General features: G+C 36.3%; 1 protein-coding gene across 1 annotated transcript in view; it reads right to left on the bottom strand.

Annotated features, from left to right (window-relative positions):
- LOC115450162 (homeobox protein homothorax) overlaps positions 1-26853 on the bottom strand; it is a 302038-nt gene that overhangs the window by 253730 nt on the left and 21455 nt on the right. Inside the window, 2 exon segments of the mRNA XM_030178157.2 lie at positions 13207-13348; positions 17990-18162. Of these exon segments, the coding sequence (XP_030034017.2) occupies positions 13207-13348; positions 17990-18162 (315 nt within the window).

Below are 26853 nucleotides of genomic sequence, written 5' to 3'. Positions count from 1 at the left end.
CCTACTGAATATTGTGGCCATAAACTAACGTCTATAAAATGAGGTTTGGTTGTTTAACTTTTGTTTGACTCTATGTCGGAATTAAAAGAAGTTAGACGAGGGACGGGCCTTTTGTTTGCGCAGCGTTTCTCTTTCGTCCATAAAATGTATGTAAATGATCTAAAATTATTCATAACTAACAGGAATTTATAAATGTTTGTAACGTTTAGTTTTTATCGCGCGGGGAGCGGGCTTTGTATCTCACCAATAAGCTCTACGCGTCTGTACTGACACGTACTACACATGCAGTAGACATTGCACCGGTAGTAGAGAGCAACCAAACACCAAACGAGATGTTTTTCATACATTTTTTGTTCAGAAATCCGTGCGTTCGAAAATTTTTATTTTAATACAAGAAAAGTATTCAAAAGATGCGAGTGCAGGTAGTCGCCCCGGCCGGGGTATTTGCTTAGCTTCTTTTTTTATCGCACAAAGAATCCAACTTGATTTATGACGCCGTGTGACGACTTGTGACGTGTAATTTTCGATGTGAGTTTTGTCACTGGCCCGTTATTTGATTTATGGAGTCCCGGGGCGGCGAACAATTTTGACAGTTCGCACTAACCTGTAATTTTTGATTTGGATCCTAATTCTTAAATTACATGAGATTACGACCGAAACATATGTATTAGTGGTGGCAGCTTTAGTTGCCTTGTTATAATATTTCGGATTGAGATGTTTGTTTTGTTTTTGACATTAATGGTGACGTTTTGAAGTTATTTTAATCAATTTTACTTTACAAAACAGATTTGTTATAATAGCCATTAATTATAATAATTTTAACCAATAATTAGATTTAATAATAATAATAATAATATCAGCCCTGTATTATATACTTGCCCACTGCTGAGCACGGGCCTCCTCTATTACTGAGAGGGGATTAGGCCTTAGTCCACCACGCTAGCCTAGTGTGGATTAATAGACTTCACACACCTTCGAAATTCCTATAGAGAACTTCTCAGATATGCACGTTTCCTCACGATGTTTTCCTTCACCGTTAAAGCGAACAATAAATTCACAAAGAGTACACACATGATTTTAGAAAAGTCAGAGGTGTGTGCCCTTGGGATTTGAACCTGCGGACATTCGTCTTGGCAGTCCGTTCCACACCCAACTAGGCTGTCGCCGCTGTAATTAGATTTACTGACATTAAAATATTATCAAAATTCACAATACAATTTGTCCATAGTTCGACACACGCTGCCCCACTGTTTTTGTTTTCTACGTGACCAGTAACATCTCAACCGCTCCCTTGAGGGTCGTAGAGACTTTAGAGGTCAGTTTTTCGAACATTAACACTACCGGATGGTTAGGGATATTAAAGGGAGCAATAAAGGTGCTCCATAATTACTCACTCAGGGACCTTCGGTTTAACTTCTATTGTAAATCTTAGTTAACGTTTAGTTTGCTTTTGTTATTGTTTTTGTGTACAGGAATGTTTGGTTGTATTTTGGTTATTTCATACTAGCTTTTGCTCGCAGCTTTGCACGCGTGAAGGAGTTTTCTCATATAATTTTTTTTCCGACTTGCTTGATGTATCGTTATATTATGACTAAATTACACAAAATCATTATAAATTGTAGCCTATGTGTTATTCTGATGTATAACCAATATTACTATAAAGTTTCATCCAAATTCGTGCAGTAGTTTTTTCGTGAAAGAAGAACAAACATACATCCATCCTCGCATACTTTCGCATTTAATATTAGGATTGTGATATATGAAATGAGAGGACCATTATTTACATATTTTTAACTAATAAACAATATTTATCAGAACTAATTTAATAATACCGTTTTCTATTTTATAAATGAGACGTTTAAAATGTCAATTGAACTAAACGATACACTTCTAAGCTCTGAATCGATATCCACTGATAGAAAAATGAGCTTTACACCAATTATGACACAGTCGAAATTGCGTTGTCATATAATTTAGTGCTTATTTTTAACGACCTAACCCCAGCTTGATAGAGACGTAGATATTGGTTGATTAATTTGTTATAATTATCAAAGACATTTGGACTTAATTGCAGTAAGTTTAATGTATCTTAACTCGTGACTTTTATTAAAACAGATTTTATTTTAGTCGACGTCCAAAAAAGGTTTGTCAAGGAAAACTCAAACTAGTTACAGTATTTGTCTTTTTATTGTGTTTACGAACTGTAAAAACAAATCGAACAAATATTTAGCAACATCAACATATTGGCTCTACATTCAAATTGCCTGAATCAAAAAAATATAATTAAAAAGAAAAAGTCCTGGCCATCAACAAAAAGTAAAATTCAAATTTCGAATCACAATACCATTGGTTTAATCATAACACAGTGCAACAACGTACCGAACGCACGTAGGCAAAATGGCGCGAGTTTATTAACCCTCAAACGATTCTCATGACCGCAACGCTTATAAACAAACAAACATTCGTAGCTACGTGTTTGTAAAACTGAAGTGCACTCGCGCACGCCCGCCTTCAAAATAAACAAGTCAAAATGTGTTTTTTCGGTCGGGAGATGAAAAAAGGATTTTTCAACCATTAAACAAACATGGCGTATGTGTTCGGATTTTTATAAATTTCGGATAAAGTCATGTGAATATTTATGCTTAATTTTGCTGCTAACACAGAATCCAAAACAAATTTTATATTTCACTCCACGTTGTGATTTATATTATATGTAGCATTGAAGCTTTATTTCCCAGACCTTAGCTGGCATAAAGATGCGTACACGCATTCACAGTGTTTGAACAGAAATAAACGGGTGTGCCATGAATACATCCCTTACGTAGGGGTGTTTTTAATTCGCCCCCTAAATCCCAGTAGGCGGAATTAAAGTGTAATGGCGCATTTATCTGCGGGTGACTGCTTGTTGATGTAATTTTTAAAGTCAATGGGGACGATCTGTTTGCTTTGGCAAATTCGGTTAGAGTAAACTTGGTTACGGTAAAATAAACTTTATTCGTAAATAGATAGATTTTAATGTTGATGGTGTTTGTTGCATTTTGTAGTATTTTCGTCTTTTAACCAGTGCATCATAGCAAAATCCTTGTGTTATAGCCCATTAACGACTAAAGGTTCTCAACTTCAGATCTGAACATAAAAAGAATTGCATCTTACAAAGATTTTCATCCGTTTGTCCTGAGAATTCTTAAGATATGTCCAGTCTGTCCGCAATAGGCCAGCGTGGTGGACTAAGGCCTGATCCCTTTTAGAGTAGAGGAGGCCCGTGCCCAGCAGTGGGACAGTATAAAATACAGGGCTGATATTATCAAAACAGCCACATAAATTATTTCTTTATTTATCAATTTTGCGTCAACATTCCCAGACAAATCCAGAAAATCCATGACTCGCCCCAACTATCGAAGGGTTGTGATCTTGATTGATCTGGTACTAATAACGGGATGTCGGCTCCCTCGGGATCACTAATTGTTGCCAATCGGGAAATATCACTCCGGGATTATGGTACAGAAAAGATGCAATTTATTTTTGTATTGAAAAAAAAGGTAATATTGATAATCATGAAAACATTACAATTGATGAATGTAAAGGTGTTTTGAATTGAAGAAATAATACATAAATGTTACAGATTATAATTGAAAAAAGGTTTTATAAATATATTTTGTTCGAGTTTCTTGGGGATTCAGATGGTATATACAAATCATTTTTTAAGACATCTTATATCATACTGTAACCAATGCTTCTTCTTCACTCTTGTTCAAATTATCACATCTGTTTTTATATTAATTAACTAAGGACGGCCAGCAGTGTTACTATAACTACTAATGAATTCTGAATCATTCGACAAATCATATAAATATACTGAAGATTTATTTGAACTCGCTAATCCCCAAAAATACTAAACCAATTTAGATTTTATTTCACTAATAGGAAGCTACATTATTCCTGAATACTATAAGCTTTTAATACCAGGAAAATTTTTCACGGAAAATCTTTTTCACGCGGGTAAAAACGCAGGCAAAACCTAGTCATACACAATTTATACGAAAGCCGTATGCCATATGTAATTATGACGTTAAAATAATTACAATTCTAGATACCTTAGGTCTTTCAGGGGACGGAGAAATTATAACCCACGCAAACTGCTACTCTTTAATCGCCCATTATTGCTGTGAAATATTAATCGAAAATGCAATGTAATACGGGGTTTGTAACGAAGGGTCGCGGATTCAATTCTTGGTTTTGTAAAATTTATATAAGGTTCGCTCCTATTGCATCATGGGAGGAAACATATGGTGCAAAGTGGGTTTCACCTCTGTCGACCCTTTCAGGGATAAAGGTGTGATGTTTTACTTAAGTATTCGTTTTACGTACAAAATAATATTTAGTATATTATTATGCATTTGATTTATTTATAAGGCATTATTTAAAATATAAAAGAAACATAACTTCAACTGAGATAACCAGACAATTTCACACATAAAAAGCAGATTAAAAACGTTTAAAATCCCAACTACGAAAGCACAATACAAAAAATATTATAACAATCGAATTTGAACCTTAAATTCAACGCATCCTTAGGGATGTTGGGATGACATCTGCTCTAAAGATTAATATTGAAATAAACATTGTGATTCATTGCAGGGATTAAATGCCCTTTTGTTATTGCAAACGATTTGTATGTATTTCCAAATTTGTCTCACAATGAATGCGTGATTTTTTGTAGCACCTTGCCTACTTTACTTTAGCGTGGAATTTGATTTGACAAATAAAAAACCATATCCTTTCTTAGGGTTTAAACTTATTCCGTACCATTTCGCCTAATAATATTTATGAAAGACACTGAGACACCATTACAACTCAAAAGGAATATAGAATCGAACCCCAACCATTAGTCAGTTAATTACTGCGCCGTGAGTCGTGGGGGCTAACTTCTAAATATCATTGCGGGTACATTAATTTTAATAAAGTAGGGTGGATGTTCTGTATGTCTATTCTTGATGTAACTAAGAATAAGGTCCGCGTTAGTGGGTAGACAGAGACGCAACTGAGCCTTAAATTTATTGCAAATTTCCTATAAGTAACATTTTTGGGCGCGAATTCTAATTTTGGGAAGATTCTCATAAAAAAATCTTGTATTTTTGTATCAACCAAGGAATCGAACTCTACAGTCAAAGAGAAGCTATCTAATCAGATTTTACGTGCATTTTAAGAATGTAAGTATTTCCACTGAACTGAACTTATGACTCAAAATCTAACCTCCAAACTATTTATAAATTAAACATTTATGGACTACTAATACTGAGAGGAAAAATCCCAATATCACTGCCCGACCCAGGGATCGAACCCGAGACCTCTGCACTGCAGTCATACCGTAATACAACAACACCATCGAAGCATTTATTTAAATAAAATATCAAATAACTCCAATATTAAAACCATTAAAACTAATTTCTATTATCGTCACACTTTAGGTATCCGAAAAACGAAAAACATATACCCAGCGGCCCGTAGGTAAAAACACCCTAATCCACGTCAGCTGCTTCTGACTGGTCGAGCCCCTCTCGCCCCGCCACGACCCCCTACCTCCCTACGCACACCCCTAAAACATTGACCCCTGGTAATATACACTTACTTCGCAAATATAGCTCAAGATACACTGGTCGTATAACCAGTCGTACTAGACCCGTCGATGTTATAAATGAACTATGACGATATAGATGATTGAAGGGTCAAGGCAACCTGGTCGTGTCATAAGGGATCTTGCCCGCCTGTCAGAAGCAAGCGGCGTTTTTTTTTTCGTCTATACGTTCAATGCCGATGGCGTTTAATTATTTCTAAGCGAATTATGCGTTAAGTATGACAAGAAAATGCCTAACGTTTAATGCACTCCCTTAGTACTTCGTCATTTCCTTATTTTTACACTTCACTTCTTAAGTGATATTTCACACACTCTACTTTCACAAGAGGAACAATAAATACTCAAAATATAAGCGATTAAACAATTGAAACTTTCAACAATTAAGCATTTATAATCTCAAACGACACATACTTATCGGTTTAAAGTAGGCTATTAAAAACGGTCTAAAGTAACATACTGTATACTTCATACACTTTTTAACGACTCAAAACGCTTCGAAATTCAAATTTCAAAACAAAAAATTACAATGTATACAAAACGTACAGTATGCCACATAGCTCCGTTCTTATACTCTGTTTTGAAGAACGACAGTGTCTATATTGGAGTTAGTCGTTAAGTCTGCATCAACTTTAAAATCGGAATGGAGTGGAATCGGCGCGTCTCAGACGTGTTGGATGGAATGCGTCCCACAAGGATAATTGCGCATCGCTAACTATACAGATTGATGTTTTAATGCAGTGGACTTGTTTGTTTATTAGATAAGGAAAATTGAAAAATTCTTGTACGAGGTAGTAAAGGTAATGAAGTAACTTGACGAACAGAAAAATAAAGAAATAAATTATGAAAATGGTTTGTAAATTATCGTGTCACTTCACAACGAACGATAGGCGATAAATCTTACCACTTAATTGAATAATTAGCAAAAGAAAATAAATCTAAAAGTTTATTTTTATGGCGACTAATAAAATCAAACACCCTGTGTCAACAAAGCGCGCACCTAGTATATTTATGTCATTATTAACCGGTGAGAATTAATACTCATTTGGCGTCCATTTTTATCGCAAATTTTCTGCCGCGATGGCAAAAAGCACGATGCCGGTGCTTCTCGCCGCTGCGACTTTTTGTCGTTCGTCGCGCCAACCATCCAAAAATGGCGCGCTAATTGTCCGCCCGCGACACGTTAGAGCAAGGAATCAGAAAACAATCTGGCCGAAATCATATCACCCTTTATACGGGCAAGGCCATTTTGACCAATCAGCAAAGAGCGTTATGCCATTGGCGTATTCAAATTTCGAACCCTCGGATGAATTTAAATGTCGAACGCGGCCCTTCGCTTTCCATTTTCAAAAATTGTCGAACGCAATGACTTTGTCCGAGCGGTTTATGTATTCAATAGCTAATATCCGGCCAAATAACAATACTTATACGGAGTTTTTAAACGAATAACGCCACATGAAAGTGTTTTACACGCAACACAGTTTGACATTTTGTGAAGTACAATGAATGGAGTTCGTTATACTCATTCTAAAAATAATATACATTACTTGGCGACTTATTACTTAGCGTGGCTTCGTTGGATACAAATGGATATTTGTCCTAGGTGCAATGACGTCACGGGTGAGTGATGAAAGAGCGTAATGTTTAGTTCATTGGCATATTAATGCCGCTTTAAACGGACAAAAACTGGACGCGCGTCGGCCGGCCCGCGTGTCAGCCACTAATTGAGTACCGCACGCTATCGCATGGTGCAACCGGGCCTCAATCACTAACCAAAGGTTAGAGCAAATTCTCTTAATAACACACTTTTATATCTGTCTGTGACCCCGCGAGGGGTACAATTGTACGGCGCGTGAGCACGGATCATGTAATTATCGATCTTTTTCACTTACATAACGTTACGGCAAAGGTAAGTATGTATTGTACGTCGTAAATTATCACATACCTAGGTGGTCTGTATCGTGCAGTGTTGTACCTTTTTGTCGGACGCAAAAAACACACAGTCTTTATTTACGAAGAGGAAAATTATAACGTTTTAATAAATTACAATTTCCTGCAAACAGATGTGAAACGTACCCGATCGATCAGCGCTGCGCTCAGTGACAGTTAACAATCCAATTATATTGATAAACGTTAGTTCTCATGACAAGATTTCATTAACCTCGATGATTACGAACGCGGTGAAAAACACGTCCAATTGAATTCATAATTATTATAATGGTTTTAAAGAAAAATATTTTTATTATTAACGACCACTTTCACGACGATGGCACCGCAATAAAAAGAGAAAATCGGATTCCGCGTGACGTAACCTTGCGCAGGCGACTCTACGTATCGCTTTATTGCCGATATCGATATTTCCAATTTAGAATCGATCCTCATAATGAGCTGCGCCGTGTGCGTCCGCCGCGATGCGTTACACAATCTAATTTAGCCTACACGTAACAAAACAATTGTCTCTTTCCGTGATTAAAGAACATGACCTCGTCGATACTGCGCGACTATGTATCGCTGCTCAGCGAGTAATGCGTGCTAAATGGGTGATATCCTTTAACACTTGTGCGCATGACCGCTCTCGGTGCGAGTTTCTAATAAATCACCGTTTCCCAGAAACAACCTTTGGCATATCTGCGATTGGCGGCCGCTCGGTCGGCTTACAACAGCGATAACTCCGCGCAAGACATTTTCCCACGTCACAGAAACCGAGAGTATCTTACCAATTTTTATCGACAAACGAACCCGAAACAAGATGCGTAAGGAATTCCAAACGGCAAAAACCACTCGATGGGGACGATAAAACGAAATCGCCGATGCGTTGTCAAAAAAAAATGCAAATGCTGCGTGCGAGCGAGAGACAAAAAACGTATCGTATCTCGGTTCCACTCTGGCGCGCCCGGCTAATGAATGCTGCGACTGCGGAGCCGCGCGGGCGCAGCTGCGCGAACGCCGAGTGCCGACCGCTCCCGCCACCGATCGATCCGCCATTATTTATTTTATTTCGGCGCGAAACTCTGAATTGGATCACGACGACAAAGAGGTTAAATTGCGCGTCCAAATCCACACACAATTGGCAATTATAGTTGAACGAGACGCAGACAGATGTAAACAAATACGCCGTGTCATTCTGATAGATCGACGCGGAACGAGCGGTTGCAGAGTGTAGCCATTCTGGAGGAATGATTTACAACACTAATACTGCGGCGAATACATGCAGTAACGCGTCTGCGGGTGTAATGGCCGTGTATGAAACAACTTTCATCTGAGAAACAATAACGCTGATTACTGATGAGCGGCGATATCAATCTGCGAACTAGATCATAATATCTGTGCGGAGCGGTGCGACGCGTGCGCATCCGTAACTATGTTTTTTCGCGGCGCTACTCGCACAGTATAATTACTGCCCAACGACTGTGGATATAATGTTGATATTAAAGTTATTTATCACGAGTTAATCTGGCATTAACTGACTTTTGATTCATTGCTATTCAGTTATACGCTCTTAATGGAAATATCTTGGTAATGATTAACTGAAAGTGATGAAAATAGTTTATTTCTAGCCAGTAGATACAGTTCGTTGAGATCTGAATTGTTTTATAACATGGTTATGAAGTGGAAATGTCCATAAAAGCGCATCGGGTTTAGCAACAGAGCTACGGACGAAACAAAAAACGTTATTGTAAACATACACTATAGCAAGTAGAGGGCTAAACGCAATAAAACTTCTTGATCGGTTGTTTTGCGAATTCCTAACACTTCTGTCACAACAAAGCAAAGTTATTCGATAGCCTAAATGTAATATCGATTATTCACTGGGCAATGATATGAAATTTCAAAGCATGAATACTACAATAACTACCGAAGCCCGTTGCGGCGCAAAAAACTCATAACTTCATAACTTATCGATTGACTAGATCACTCGCTGTTATTGCAAATTAGTAGCGAGCGGAGCCGGCAAAAAAACTGAGTCTTAATTCCCGCCACATAACAACGCCCTCGACGATTGTCAATTAAAATACCAGCAATTGTGTTTTAATTATTTTAACATAATTAACATTTCTTTCAATGAAAATCTTCGCAATTTTTACCGCCATTAAGTTAGATGTCGGCAGTTGCTTTTTACGGCACAAGTTTACATGTCTTCCGTACGTGTGGGCATCTTGGAGGGCCGAAGCCGTTTCACTGGTTATTAATTGGGAGTGTCAATTACTTTTTTTGCCAACAATGGACGCCTAACATGACTTAGCATCTAAAAATAACTATCGCCATGTGCCCCTCGGCTCGGAATTGAAACATCGTTACCGTTTAAACATTCGAAAAAAAAATCGACAGAGGCCGAACTCGATTAATGACGACAAAAAGAGCGAACTAATTCATCGTGTGTCAACGCACTCGAACGTAGAGCGGTCACTCGAGTGTCGACAGCGTGGCGCAGCACTACGCCACGGCCGCGCCACGCCGCGCCGCGCCACGCCACGCACGCGGTGACAGTATCACAACTAAGCCGATCACTCGCCGCGAAGAGCCACTATATCAATCATTCGCCCGCACAATCGGACCGCATGCCACTTAAATAAATTTATAACATTATAAGTACTTTGAAAATAAACACTTTACGGTTTATGATTTATTTGGTGGTGCGATGAATTATGGGCGTCGCTCATTAAACGCGAGTGGGACGTTCGGCGGTTTTTTATCTGCTTCTAGTCGCGATTTCACGAGCCACCGCCGCCGCCACCGCCGCCACCGCGGCCGCCGCCGCCGCACCACCGCGCCCGATAAACGTTTTATTGGAGTAATTAAAGCGAACGATAAGCTTTCATACGAGACACACGTCCAAACACATGATAAATGTGACATTTTACAACTGCCACTAATCGCAAACGATAATTTTTATAACGCTATCAGTTACATGTCGAGCGATTCTGATTTCATAATTTACGCTCCGTGGCTCTCGGTGCAGGGTGACGGCGTGACGTCACGCAGCGCCACGCCACCGCCACAGCCACGCCGCACGCGGCGCGTAAATAGCACTGGTCAGTTCCATGACACTGACAGTGTTATCGGGAGTTATCTGTGGGCCGGGCCGGGGTCGCGCAGCGCAACATTGCAACTATAAATACCGGATCGATTTAATTAGTACAACAGTGTCTTTGACTGATAACGATTCAATAACATTGTTGTTAAAAAGTGAAATTCGAGCGGCATTACAAAGTCACTTCCGCCGGCCGTGCACCGGCGCAGTGCGCACAACTGCGCCACCGTCGCGGCCGCAGCGCTAAGAACATCGTAATTTTTCCAAATTACACATCACCACAACATGTCAACGCCTATTGTGCCTATTGTTGAAAAAAATATATAAAAAGAGAGCGAAATACCCACAAATTGCGGTATTATAAATTTGTAAAATAAATTACACGCTGCTTGATTGTCGGTTTGTGTTGAGATTACCTGTTTTACGGAGCCGAATTGTTACAAAATGACTCCATTTGTGAGCTACTTTTTGTTCGAATAATACGTGTTACTATGTCGATTTGACTCGTCATGTCATTACGGGACGCCGCGTAATGAAATATCATTTACAGGCAGACATTTAACGCCACTTTCTATGGCAAACGTGAACAAAAAGTTTTTTGGAAAGCCCCTGACCTTCCGAGAATTGCTTTGGGACACTTGATCGGATATTTGTTTCTTAAGGAATCGTTTTTTGCGTCGTCTTCCCGATCGGCCACTAAATCACACGTGTGCTAAGAGATACAGTTTTTGTTTTAAAGTCTCGATATTTGACCGTTATTTTGTGGCAAGATACTTTTTCTTAAATTAAGCTGAGGAACTTGAAACATTCAGCCCATTCTGGCTATTTAAAAATAAATAGCCGGCAATATAAATGTTACGGTGCATAACAAAACAATGCGGTTAACCCGAAACACTAATTAAGATATTAAAAAAACAATCACATTTACATCGCTCGTTCACGATTTCCACACTTGTCGTAGCGAGCAAATTAAAAAACAAATCGATTGGAACAACGATTATGAAAATTAATAATACAATCGAATCGGGCAATCGATTCAGTAGTGCACCGTAAACAATCGGTAATGTCCGGTAACCAATCAGGTGCGCGTCACTAATTATGCTTTTTATAGTTATTAAAATATTACATCGAAGAAATTGCCGATACTGATTTACGATCAGTCATATTGCGTGACATAAATATCGGGATATCACGCGCCTTAGGGTTCCGCAAATTCAACATAGGTACAATTATTCTATTTAAATGTGCCTAAGTACCAGTTATTTAAAACTAACGGCATTCAAAAACAATTCAACTCTGCCAATAAAAACTAAATCCATTTCCACATGTAAACGCTGGCTAATGTTGTTCAAATTGTTTACCAAATTGACCTCTTTAGCGGCGAGCGGCGTAAACAAACCATTTTCCAGGTCACAGCCTTACGAATAGACATGCCACGTGCCAACAGCTCTCTGCCACCGTAACCTTCACCTATTACTGAAGAATCATTGAATTGTGAACTAGTACACCTGTTTCCTCATAAGGCGTCTTTGTAACTATATTTTTGATGCTAAGATCTCTGTGCCAGTGATTAAACTGTCGACTTTTCAATTAAATGTTCCTTTCATAAACGTATAATAATGAAACGAAATGTCAACACCTAACTATTAAACTTCAAACCCAATATCAGCATAATCATGCCTCAGAATAAAATAAGTTTTGTTAGAATCGTAGAATCCAAAACGCGAACAACTGTCAATTACCACCAATGGGCATGGCAGGTGCGCATCGTCGCTAATGAACGGGAAGTGTGGATTTACTGCCTTTTATTTACTGTCTATACTGACCATAATCAAGAATTACCATTCATATGTCCACGTTTACAATGGGGTATTTACATATGGAGTACTTTGGGACATCTTTCAAAACTTCTGAGTAAACTACTCGTCACAAATCGACCGACAAAAGTTACACTTTGAAATTAAACTAATTTTCGGATTCTATCTCGGTTTTTTTATATTTTAGTTTTCTCCCGACGTTTCGAAGACTTTGCAGCCTTCAAGGTCACGGGGGGGACTGAGGTGTTGTCCATCCGTAAAGTTAAAGTTACAATATCTACCTACGTTTTACAATTATACAGCTTTTTTTTTTAATTTTAGCTGATGATAGTTCGATCTACGCAGAATGAGCTCACAGTGTCTTGAAGTCTGGCACTAAAAGTTACACTATTATCTATGCTCCAAAATAAATGGTAATAATGAGTTCTATATACATTAGCTGTTTGATATAACTGTCAAATAAAGTTATTTGAAAGCTGTGAAGCCTTACGAAAATCTTACGAAATCCTTAAAGTTAAATGTGAAATGGAGTATCACATTAATAACATAACTATAATATATTTTATTAGTTATTTCGCAAGTAGGTTTATTTGCAGTTTTCTTTTAAAATGTTCTTTTTATAATTGCCATATCAAAGTTCATTATTTGTCACTTTTATTAATAAATTGCATCTAAATATATTTTAATAACAATATCCTTTAACCTATAACTATATGGTAACATACCTGTTTACTGAAGACAGCAATGTCCTCGTTAAAAGACTCCGAGGAGCAGACATCCCCGCCCGCCACTCCAGGGTCCCTGGGCGTGCAGGTCGCCAGCTCACACTTCTCGAAAATGAGAGCCAGCAGGGGGAACAGCGGGTGTCTGCAAACATAGCGATGCGTTACCACCTCTTGTAATGGTGTACTTTGACAAATGTTTGTAGATTTCTCTTACGGGGTAAATATTAATGGGGTTCTCTAAACTCTTCCAGTTTTGTTTATACATATTTGAATGGGCTAAGTGACTATTTTTGTAGGGTAATTGACTCTTACAATTGTGCAAAAAACATGATTTAAGTGTGCTAACAAATAAACATAAAATCAACATAACACCAGACATAAACCAACTTTCAAACATCAAACGTCGTTTAAGAAATAGACAATTATAAAACCAATGGTTTATGGTACAGGTAATTGAGAGGCGGCGTGCGTGGCGACCTCTACAGATATGTGATTAGATGCGATTGCGCACACGTGACGCCGATATCATCGCTAGGACTAGCTCGGGTGTATGGCGCTAGTGACAGCGGGAAATGTTAAACACGCTACATCTTGTGACGTAGACTATTTTATGCGATGAGTTTGTCAAACTTTTACTTTGCCAAAACATTGTTACGATCATGTTGAGATATCTAGATAGTGTAAATGTATACTAAAATGCATCGCACGGTTGATTTTAACAATAACTTGCGTTTTGTTAATACATTTTATGTAAAATTAATCTTCTAGCAGTTAAATAAATTAATCTTCTAGTTTAGCAAATTATTACAATTATTACCAAATAAAATGAATCCAAAACCCGAATGCACTATTAAAACCGAATTTTATTTTTTATCACGCAAGAAATAGACACTACTTAGTACTGTTACAAATTCTATTACAATAATTAGGAAATTATTATTTTCCAGCATACCCCATGTGTATAAATTTACGACTAGAATATGTATAATACTATAGTATTATTATAATTTGCATAAATTGATTCCCTCAGGCCCTATTCGATAGGCACTGTGACGTATACATAACCCTTAAACAGGATTCTATAGCCTACTCTACCAACAATGTAGATTATATTCGATATAAAAAAACAAAGATACAATCTCTAATTAAAATCGCAAATACATATTTAAAAATATAAATAAAATTTAGATCATTCCAGAAGAGTTTGACCTTTTTCAAAATACTCGATATATTATAGCAATTATTCGTAAACACATACAATTAACATTTATGTTTTAACGGCATTTTAAAACTGCAATTTTTGTACGCACGTATGCATTAGTACTGCCATTTTGTTTTTAATAACAATATATTACTTATTTAGCCAGTGGTGTGTAAAGCACTTAGCCTCCCTTGCACGGACCGTGCCTCCTTAAGGAATGTTAAAAAGCCTTGTGAGGGTTCCGTCTTGTGATTTCGTTTTACTTCACAGTGGAATGGCCGGTCGTTTACTACAAAAATCATAGCATTGGTTTGAGTTACTATATTTATGAGTATTTACAAATGTACACCATAAAACAATAGCTTTAAGAATTTAATTAAATCCCATAAAATGACTGTGAACACAAAAAGTCCACCACGAAAATGGCAACCATACAATGTTGCTTTAAAATCAATTTAAAAGTCGGTTTTACAATGCAATTATCCTAGACGGAACACTAAAATCATTCCCGAGACGAAACAACACTATAACAGACATATAAATTGTTGTTTAATTGTAATAAGTTTGCAAAACCACGAGCGTATGAAAACAAGCGATTAAAGATGGCCGGCCTCACGATGTAACGCAAACTTGTATTTATAAATTACATATCAAATCATTGGGAAACGTAATTTGTTCATTGTGATTTTTGTGGGTCTAAAGTTTTCTAGGAGTCAACGTTTCTTTTAAATTGCCTACAAACTCGATGTGGATCTTAAAAGTACAACATCAGGAAATAAGTGTTTTTTTCTTGAAACGTACTGGATCTGGCATCCCTTAAACCCGAAACATGACTTTGACACTATACTTCTTGAAGCAAGAATCGTACACCCTTTTTTTCGTAAAGAAAGCACTACTTCATTGCAAAACCACTTTTTCACTGTTGCGTGCCACAGGTTATTTCCCATAAGGGGAAACGGACCGAACATACAAAAAATAAAGCCAACAGGAAGTCTAAAATAGATACCACGTTCAAATTAATTACAAAAAGATGTATTGAATTATAATAACTCAATCGCTCATTTTACATTCTATTTATTTACGTTCCCAGAAGATAGATGTTTTGAAATACGAGGAAATTTAAAAAAACGTCTGCAAACTCAGAGTTCATGGTTACTTCGTGTACACAAATGATTCGCAGGAACTGTTGTTCATCCATCTTGTATCGCTTTTATTTTATTTGCAACAATAAACAAACCAATCTATTAACTTACAATTAAATATAAATTTGAGTATTAAATTATTCGATTACAGCTGAAAATAATCCTCGAAACAGTTTTTCTTTTCCTGATACGGTATATTACGTATAAACTGATTTTGAAAAGAACACTAGAGTTTCATGCCCGTTCTCTGGTGAGAACTGCTTTCCGAACTGGTGGTAGAGTTAATATTGACGGAATCTAAATAATGTATAACATTTACGGGTTCAAATAAATCATTTCATTAATAGATAGTAACAGTGCGTTCAAAAGAATAGCAAGGAGACCAGCCAGGATTAGCGCATTTTACTACCAATTCTACTCAAAAAGAAAGTAAATTTATTTTGCGTTTTAAATGATGCTTTATGTCCATACCCTATTTTATTCACGTTACCCGCTGTCACTTACACCACACCCCACCACAGGAGCTTAAGTTGACAAGTTTTGATCTGATAAGCTTGAGATGGTGGTAAACGGCGGCCAAGTGTCGGAGGTCGCGCGTTTGATGCCTATCAGCTGACACTGAGCGGGTTATCGTGAACTTTGCTATGAAAAAATCTCGCTAATTGTCCATACTTGTTTTTAATACCAGTTTAGAACTAAGTTTTATCTGTGGTATTAAAATGATCTGGTTTTATATGTGAATTTTAGTGGTGCTTTAAATGATGTTAAAGATATTATAGTAGTACTACTCTCAACTAAATATAACGGAACTTAAATGTAAAATAATTTAACTCATTTTATACAAATGTATATTTTATTCATTTAAGTTACACTCGTGGATAACGCATCGTGGATTGCGTGAAACAAACATCATCAGTTTTTTCAAGTGGTTAAATTAATCATAATTTTTATTAATATCAAAATATTTTTTATTTACAGTTTTTCGAATGTTATCGCGGTTCTTTATATTATAAATTTCTCATATTTCGATGATTGCAGCCTCCATAGATACGGGAGAGGGAGATATAGTATAAAAAATATAATACCCTCTTGACCATGAAGGCTGAAATCTTCGCATCGAGAGAAAATGCGATAAAACACGAAAAATACCTTTATTATATCACATTAAACATTAAAAAATTCTCGAAAAATCCAAATCAGCAATCTAAATCCTATTTCGTATCAGCAGAATCGAGTGCGCCTACACCCACACCGATAACATATTAACAAACAATTAATCGACGTAATATATCCCGTCACCCTTACGAAAATCAATCAAAATTATTCCTATACTTTTACAATTGACAGACAAGCTTTATCCAAATTGGCATTACAGTTGTTTTATTAATAACAAAATACTTTTGTTTAAATCTAATTGTATTTGGTGGACTAAGGCCTAATCCCTCTCAGTACTAGACTACAGAGCTGATTATTTAATCACTAATTCCGATTTATATCTATCAATTCAATGAACTAAAGTATATAACAAAATCCGAAGGTTCAAAACAAAATGAATTCTAAATCACCATTAATATTCATCACGACATAAACACGAGAAACCAGAGGGCAGGCACAGTCGCTCAGCAATCTCGCAAACTGATTACAATGATAAAAACATAAAGATAAATGTATGGATAATTAAACAATTCACTTAGTATTATTACGCGTGGTTATTATTCGGTTAGATAAAGCCAAAGTCTATGTAAACATTGCATATCGTCTATGACTTGTTAATTGGCCTTGTGTGATTCAATTCCTTGGTCTTGTGGAAGCGGATTATACTTTGAATTATTTTAAAAAGGATGTTTAATTTTTTGGTCTGTAAGCTTACTTGTATCAGCCAAGGTATACGTTTACAGAATTTGTTATGATTGTCTAATGTCTAAAAAGATAATTATATATATATATTTTTGGTCTAAAAAGACGTGATACAACATATATTTTGATTAAGTTTATGTTCCAAGATTTGCATTTCCTTTGTTATGTTACAAATAACTACTAGGCCTCCAAAAAGCACTTTTGAATTACGTTGACCCCACTCTTCTGTGACTGTCCCATCGACCACTACTTACCCGTCTAAGGAGTGCATTGCTAAAACAATAATTTTAAATCCTATTTATTACTTCTGCTGGAGCTCTTAGCACTATTGATCAAGATCTTTCAGCTACAATACTGTTCTTATTAATATCTGTAGGTAACACTACTGGAATATCTTCTTGATCATCTACTATGTATGGCCGTAAAGTATTCTCTACCAATTCTTCAACACTTTACCAAGGTCACTCTTCAAGTCACATCTTTCACATCTGCTAATCTTCTCATCTACCAGTTTATTCTAGATCTGCCGAAATCAACTACTACGGCAGTAAATAACAATACAATACATTACCGCCGGACTCACCCGTATATGGCGTCCTTGTCGCGCTTGTGGACGAGCGGCTCGCCGGGCAGCGCGTGCGCCGGCGCCGCGGGCGGGGGGTAGTGCACGGGGGGAAGGTGGGGGTGCGTCAGCCGATGCTCATGATACATCGCGCCACCCTCCATGTAGCCCCCGCCGTGGAGGCTTTCGTCGTACTGGAAGAGAAGAAGATTAATTATTATTACTGTCTGACTGACTCGACTGACTGAGACTGCCTCGGTGGCGTAGTTGTGTTGCATGCCCGGTACAATAGCGCTCTGAGGTCCTGGGTTTGAAGCCCGGGTCGGGCAAAGTGATATTTGGTTTTTTTCTGCTCAGTATCAGCCCGGAGTCTGGAATTTGTGCCTGATATGGCGATAGGCTCGCCCCCTATCACATCATGGGACGGAACACACTTGGCGAAAAGTGGGTGCCCTGGTTGCGCCTCTGCATACCCCTTCGGGGATAAATACGTGATGTTATGTATGTATGTATGTAATTATTATTAGTTAGGTAAGGATACAACGGTTAGTGAAAAATCTAATCATGAAGGTTTGTTGAGAATCAATTACAGTGGTAAGCTTGATGTATTTGATGATAAGTCAAAAGTTAATACTCAAATAGAAACAAGTGGTATAGGACACTTGTAAAATTGGACATTTTATTGGAATTATGTTCAGTCTAGATTAAACTTATTTACGAACAACAAAAATAAAATCTAGCCAAAATGTAGTAGTTACAAAACTATAACAATAAAAGAAGATTCTAGATAAAATAAGGGATATAAAAGATCACAAACATTTAGTAGCAATCAAATATGGAATGAAAGTAAACTGTCGCATAGAATTCTTTATAAAGTACTGGAATTTGGAAGTAATAAACGTCATGACAAAATGATAGTAAAAACAAAGTCTCAATCTAACAATGATTTACCGGGAATTTTAATGACGAATATAAAGTTTTGTTAAATGATATCTGTTTAACTTGATATGTGACAGTTATGGCCGTGGGTTTAAACCATATAAAATATTTTGGACGATCAAAATACTTTCTAGAGTGTAATCGGTCAAAACTTGTAATTGACCAATTGTTTTCAACGATTTATAAAACATAATTAAGATTATGGGTATTGGTTAATTAAATTTATTACCTGAAATGGACAATTAACGTCTTATTTCTTTGAGTTTTTGTCAAAATTTAGAGCAGTCACAAAAACGTTGCTTAGACACCTTTACCAAACTCAGAAAAGGATAAAACTAAATCTACCCACTATATAATACATGTTTGGTGTTGATACTCGAAAAATAATTAAGTAATTTTTTTAACAAAGTATCTGTCCTTTAATATACCTTTTATTGGAAAATATTTCTCCCTCACATTTTCGTTCTAAATTCCATCACAATCTAGTACACATCCGCAACACTCGAAATTCAAAAACGTCTCTCTCAAACCACAGATTATACAAGTATGCAATAAAAAGTCGCCACAGGCACTCCGACAGCGAGCCATAAAAACAAACGTCATTATTCCACTCGAGAAGAAAAAATCTTTCTCCACACTCAACAATTAAAGCTTTAGGAGATCAAAAAGTATAAAAATCCCTTACATAAGTCCAGCTGAATATTCATTAAAAATAGTTAAGTCATCGTAAGATACATATCTAGCAACGGTGCGGCCATCAATTAAATTTTAAGCTTTTAAAATGTGTTCCTTTGCTTTTAAGCAGATTAGTGTGTTTAAAAAAATAACTGACAGGCCCTCTTGTGGGCTTTGTGTAGAACGCGTTTAAAATTTTTGTGTATACAAAACGTGTTAATAGTTTTTTTAGATGTAATAACAACATATTTTTAGTTATTATGTGATCGTTATTTTTATTAATCGCCATTTCATTCTTTACAAAATAATCTGCTATAGTTTTTAAGAATAAAAACATTATTTATTTTAACCGTGCAATTACAATCGTGGCTGTATAATCATAACTTCCTTTGCCGTCCCTTAGAAATTAAACACCTACAAACACTTTTACCTCTCACTATAATCCAACATTACTATTCAAAATAGATACATCAAAACACCATTCTCACTGCGCTGTTTAAAATTCAAGCGACGCTCGGACTTGTGTGTATAACTTCAAACCTTTTAGCATTATTGAATTGTTATCAACATATTTCGTGGTACGATGAGTTTAATTATATATGTTTTGTTCACAAATACACGTGGAACGAAAAATGCGGAACTATATATGCAGTTTAATTTGTAATGGCGTTATTAAAATGTAGATATAATTATTGTTATTAAAACTTGCCTGTCGATAAAACTGTGTTCTATTCCAAGCCGTAAGGCATCGTTAGGTCGATTACTTTATTATCAATTTCAAATAAAATTGACATAAGTATTTAACTAAACATTACTATTAGCAACATCGTTCCGAACTGTATACCTGGAATGGGTTCCCCGCGTTTTCCAGTGGCCTTCACCCGAACTTCGACCTCATAAAAAATGCTTCATGTATATTCATGAATATTAGATAACATTAATGTTAATTTAAATAAAATAATGTAAAATTACGTAATGCGGTAGATAATTATGTTTTTTAATATGATATGGACTTTCCCCAAGTTGTTTATACAAATAGAGTACAAGACGTGTGACGTCACTTGTTTTGTACTGAATTGTATACAGTAACTTTTGGTTATAATATATATAGACTAAGTAGTGGTCATGCATGTAGGCCGGCATAATTGTAACGACTGGCGAGGAAATCATATCTCGTCAGTTGACATTCTCTGTGGACCTCACTTTGCCCATGATAAGATGCAGTGTCGTCTTTTCCATGCTCAAATAAAAAACCTATTTCCGAAGACCAATACCCTACTGAACTCTTGTAGAGAAAACATCAGAAGATCTCTTCGCTCGTTTGCAGGTCTAGCATAAAGCTAACCAATCCAGGTGGACTCTCGGAAATACCCAACACCTTGATACCTATTCTTTAGTGTTCACAAGACCCAAGTTCCCATAATCAAGTGTTATTTTGTGCTAAACGATTGATATTGAATTGTCAACATATTTATCACAGAAATGCATACGTTATCGAATATCTAAATCCACAGAATAAGATTTCTCTATATAATAAAAGTAATTTCGATATTATGGGTATTTATTTTTATATAGCTGCTGTTATTGTTAAAAACTAGATTACCTAGCAATAACTATGTGAATTAAAGCTTGAATTTTAATTTAGACCTTATTTTTCCATCAGAGTGACTGAACAATGACGTCATAAGACAGTGATATCAATATGTACCTACTACAATAAATTTAATTTTCGCGCTAAATCTTACTAAATCCGCAAAGCTGATACGTACCTAATTATGTAATTCGTAAAGTTTATATTCCTTTTATGATACGCAAACCTATCGGGAGTATTTCTCAAATTAATATAAGGAAATAGATTTTATGAAATATTGTTACGACATTATCTGTTTTTTTTGTTTGCCATAATAAACTTACGTTATATTAATATAAATAAAAAATGAAAATATGAAAAAAAAACGTGACAATATTCTTTAAAAACATTTATGATTCATACATTTATATTGAGAAATATTCTCAAGCATATATATCCAAATTATCCAAGGGATGACATTGAATATTAAACGTTTAGTAAGAAGGCTGCTAAATTTAAATTAAATTGTTTACAAAAAATTGCCTTGTACTACAAGGACAGCGACTGGAAAATTGTGTATGAAATAAAATGGATAACCAAAAACCCAAGATATCAGTTATCAGCTATAAATCACCCGAAATGCTGTTGTAAACCTCTCTTATATTTCAACTACTGTTTTATTATTATCAATTTGTAATTAATTGTCTTGATTATATTTTGACTTCTATAACGTATCAAATTTTTTTGTAGGTTATATTATAATAATATAATAATATCAGCCCTGTACTATATATAGTTGCCCACTGCTGAGCACGGGCCTCCTCTACTACTGAGAGGGATTAGGCCTTAGTCCACCACGCTGGTCTATTGCGGATTGGTAGACTTCACACACCTTCGAAATTCCTATAGAGAACTTCTCAGATGTGCAGGTTTCCTCACGATATTTTCTTTCACCGTTAAGGCAAACGATACATTCACAAAGAATACACACATGATTTTAGAAAAGTCAGAGGAGTGTGGCCTTGGGATTTGAACCTGCGGACATTCGTCTTGGCAGTCCGTTCCACACCCAACTAGGCTATCGCCGCTGTAGGTTATATTGATTATAATTAAATATACTTACTTTAGCAAACCGCCAGAGCTGTTTAAAATGAATCTAGGTTTTTCTTATTAGCCTCCCAATATCGAAAAAGTGCTCTACAAAGCGTCTGTACCAAATTTAGGGAACATAGATTCTTATTTTTTTTATTTATATGTTTAATAATTATAATTAACAGGTTTGGGTGTTATAAACTAACATGAACATTAACTCTTTTCGTTAAGCAAAGAAAGTAAAAACATAATAACAAATAGTTCACCTGTAAACCTGCAGTATATCGTGAAAACTTAAAATCCATCCCGGGGAGTAATATCAATAACTCGGCCATTTTGTGAGCGTCCCGTGGCGTCATCAAATAGGGTGACTATGCAGTTTGGCCGGATCGATACCGCGCTCGGTCATTAACGTACTTTTGCTGTGGATTTTTTTGGACGGTAAAAACTGTTCCACCTAGTGTAGAATTTTTGCTAATATTTGAATATTTTAAAAATCGAACGAACCAATTTTGCTTTTTTAATTTCTCATATAAGCAAAGGAGTCATGAGACATACAGCCTTATGGAGCACCAATGAACGTAAACCTAAATTCACAATGTCAACCCATAGGTAGCTTATTTTACGGTGTTATCTTGTCTTTGCCTATAAATTACATTTACGAGGCTTTCTACGAGCAATACTAAATAGTATCGTGGGACTTATCGATACGCATTTTAATTTTAACTGCGAAGCTTTGCTTTTACTGTAGACTGAGGGCAACGTACGTACAATCGCAAACGGCGGTATCTTTACAGAATAATGACGTAAGCCGATAATTGGGTCGTGTTCGCCCGTTTTTCTGTGAGAATATTTGAGATTTCTAGCGCGCATACGGGCTCTATGTATTATGTATGTAACCTGGTTGATGCCGGTGCAAAAAACTCATCTGTTATTTTAGAATACAATTTTTAATTGCGTGTAATTTTCCGATTAATGAAAGTCGTGGATCCAGTTATGGACATTTGCGACTTATCACGTCATTAGACTATTTTGTATTAAATTCTCAACTTTTTAATTAAATAAGAAATATTTAATGACTCACACGATAGTTAATACGCAATATAACCTAAAAATGTACAAACGAAGCACATAAATGTATAACTGAAACCATTACCGGGGGAACGAAAATTGCGCCAATAATTGGTATGGGGTTCGAAGCCGCGTTTATTAAAAAATAAATCCTGCGCATACTAAATTACGGTCAAGCGTTAGGTCTTAAAATAGGCTACCCAGCAATCTAGTTCCATCCACCCTAATGTTTTAAGAAAATTATACGGCAGAACAACTGCGACAATTCTTCTTGTAATTACCTAATTACTTAATTTTATGTCGCAGCGCATTTACTGCAGTGTTTTTGAATGTGGTTTTATTGTGGGGACATTATTTATTATGTGGAAAATTGTTTGCGAACAATATATGTAGGGTCCGCGTAACATAATACTTCAACGTGTTGGAAAATCAACAACATTGTTTGACTTTGTAATTGAACAAAGATAGTCTTAGTTATTAGTTCTTTTACATTATCACTAGACTTAGGCCTTCTGGCGATCTTGCTGTTATATTTACATATTTAATAAAAAAAAATATAGTAGAGCTGTGTCAAGTAATAATACTTAAATGGCTTATATGAGAGGTTGCTTCATATGGACTTGTCTTGACCTGATTTCTCTTACATTCAATCTAGACTTAATATACCTCACAATAAAACATCATTAATACTATACTCAAGTATTCAACCAACTCCTTAACAACAAAATGATCTCCAAAAATCATTTACATAACATATAAACTTGTGTCTACCAGCGTCTCCAACTTTAAACTTAATCGTTATTACTCTCCATCATCGGGAAATAAAAATCCAAACGCACCATTTGAAAACCTGGCTCATGACTTTATTCTTTCATTGACACACAGACCGCAATCCTTACTAGTTTCCACTAAATGACAATTATGAGCGCATTAAAAAAAACGGCAATAGGCACACATCTCCGACTTTTATAAGATTATGTGTGTATTCTTTGTGAATTATCGCTTGCTTTATCGGTTAAGGGAAACGTCGTGAGAAAACCTACAAACCTGAGTAGTTCTCTATAGGAATTTCGAGGGTGTGTGAAGTCTACCAATCCGCACTACGCCAGCGTGGTGGACTAAGGCCTAATTCCTTCCAGTAGTAAAGGCCCGTGCCCAGCAGTGGGACAGTATATAATACAGGGCTGATATTAAGGACATTTACCTTATATAAATATTACGTACGCAGTATTAAATTCATATAATCCCTGGATTAGATTCATTCCACTTTGCAGTTCGCGTCTTAGTAATATCCTCAAATTATACACGATAATTGTTATCACTGATAAGAGTTAGCTTTGTCAGTATCGCTTCACGTTCGGCTACTGTTTACGATTTGTGATTTATATTGCTCGTACATGCCAAGCCCTTTAGAAGGCGATGGATTGATCGAAGTCTACTAAAGCCTGGCTGACTTATCAGTAAAGGCATTAGCAGCAACAGATTAGTATACATAGAGCTAGTAAAAAGTTATGGATAATTTGAGGATATGTTGTCTATTCAAACCAAATGACTATTGCTTGGGGGGATATGTATTAAATAGTGGACCTCGCTAACCTTGAGTGCGAAAACAACACAAACAATTATGCTTAAGTAATTATTGTGAAAATGTGCAATATGCGAATGCAATTGAAAAAAAAATTTACTGAGGTTATCTCTTATGAAGAAAGAAAAGGGATCAAATGATAATATAATATATAGTTTTATTCTTTTATACAAGCATTATGTACAAAGCTTAATGCAAGAACGGATTCCCAGAAGAGTCGGTAGTTCAAAACTTGCCTATCTTCTTATTATTTTAACCATGAAAGATGTCACAATGAGGTTGACGTGTTCTTGTTGAACCAAACCCTCTAAATAAATAATGATAATAAAAAAGGAAGTGTTATTCAAGATATTTTTTAGGAAGTCAGTGCGCGCAGGTCATCGTGACAAGCCTGTACTTATAAGTACATCTGTACTTAGTTATGTATTAAAAACAATATTTGTTATGTAGGTTATCTATGAGCTAAAGTAATGGCTAAAAATCTTATCGGTCTGACATTTGATGAATGAATTCCATAGTTTACATCATTCTACTGAAGTTTTGGAAAACTGAACTTAATAAAACTATTTTTCGGATTTTATTGCGGCTTTTTATATTTTAATTTTTTTCCGACGTTACGAAGACTACAGCATTCATGGTCACGGGGAGAAGTACGGTGCTGAACGTCCGAAAAGTCAAAGCTACAGTCTCTACCTACGTAATACACTTTTTCAATTTTTAGCTGTTGACGGTCGGATCTACGCATAATGAGCTCAGTATTTTAAAGTCAAATGATGCAAAATACTTTTCTTATAATCCCAGCATTGGTGTCGTGGAGATCTGTCTTATTATGAAATAGTTTCACTATAAATTGCAGCTTAAATATTAACAGTTTACCTTTATATTTCTAGTACTTAATAAAAGTAATTAATTATCCAAGTCCCATAGACAATTCTGACCTTAACCCGTGAGGTAGCTGAATGTTTGCCGGCAAACATTGACAGCTACGGAAAAATAACCTTATTATGTAGTATATATGTAGTATATAAGGTTATAATCCCGTGACACACGCAAATGTCATGTAGCTGTCTTGGCTCGCCGGCGAGCCACAAGAGACCAAGAGTTAAACTGACATAAGCCTTGTTCCCAAACGAAAAGTAACAATGGTCCCACTACAACCTAAACACAAAATTTGGGAATCAATATGTTCAGGAATCGAACGGCTGACCAAAGCTCATCACTCGATACACTACTGATCCTGTTTTTATGTATTTTTAACAGGTATTTATTATCTCAAATACTCTTTATTAGCTATTGCAATAAACAAAAAGATGATAGCTTAGACTAAGGCCTATTTTTGCCGAACCATGGCGTTACCATCGGTGACCCATGAATTGAATAGCTCCACATCAATTGAGTTTATTCCGACCACAGACAATTTTTAATTGAGTGTATTTTATCTTCGAGGAGAGGTCGTCGACTCTAAGGTCCGTTTAAGTTCATTTTGATAATAAAGGAATGGCAATTATCTTGTTGGAACAAAACATGTTCACGGGTTTATTGTTAGGGGTAGGTAGAGCGGGAATAGTGTATTTATATTGCGTAAATTTTATATCATATACTACGGACTGAAATGGTTGTAGGTCTCTCATATGTGAGAGTCCGCCTGGGTAGGTCCGCAATGTCTATTTCTGCCGCCAAGCAGCAGTATGTAGGCACTTTTGTGTTCCGGTTTGAAGGGCATTGTAGCCAGTGCAACTACTGGACATAAGACTTAACATCTCATGTCTCATGGCAGGTGTAGTGGAATACCAAACAATACTTTGTAATTCAAAGTGTTGAATGGTGTTTCTACTGTTTACGGGCGGTCGTATCGCGTACCATCAGGCGAATGGGAAGCTCATCTCGTCATTATTATAATATCGCCATAAATTCTCGCCAATTTAAGTGTTTTATTAAAACAAATAATAGGAT

The sequence above is a fragment of the Manduca sexta genome, chromosome 13 (genome assembly GCF_014839805.1).
Source record: "Manduca sexta isolate Smith_Timp_Sample1 chromosome 13, JHU_Msex_v1.0, whole genome shotgun sequence".
Classification (NCBI taxonomy): Eukaryota; Metazoa; Arthropoda; class Insecta; order Lepidoptera; family Sphingidae; genus Manduca; species Manduca sexta.
Note: the sequence above shows the minus strand (reverse complement) of the source record. Positions and strands in the feature narration are given on the sequence as shown.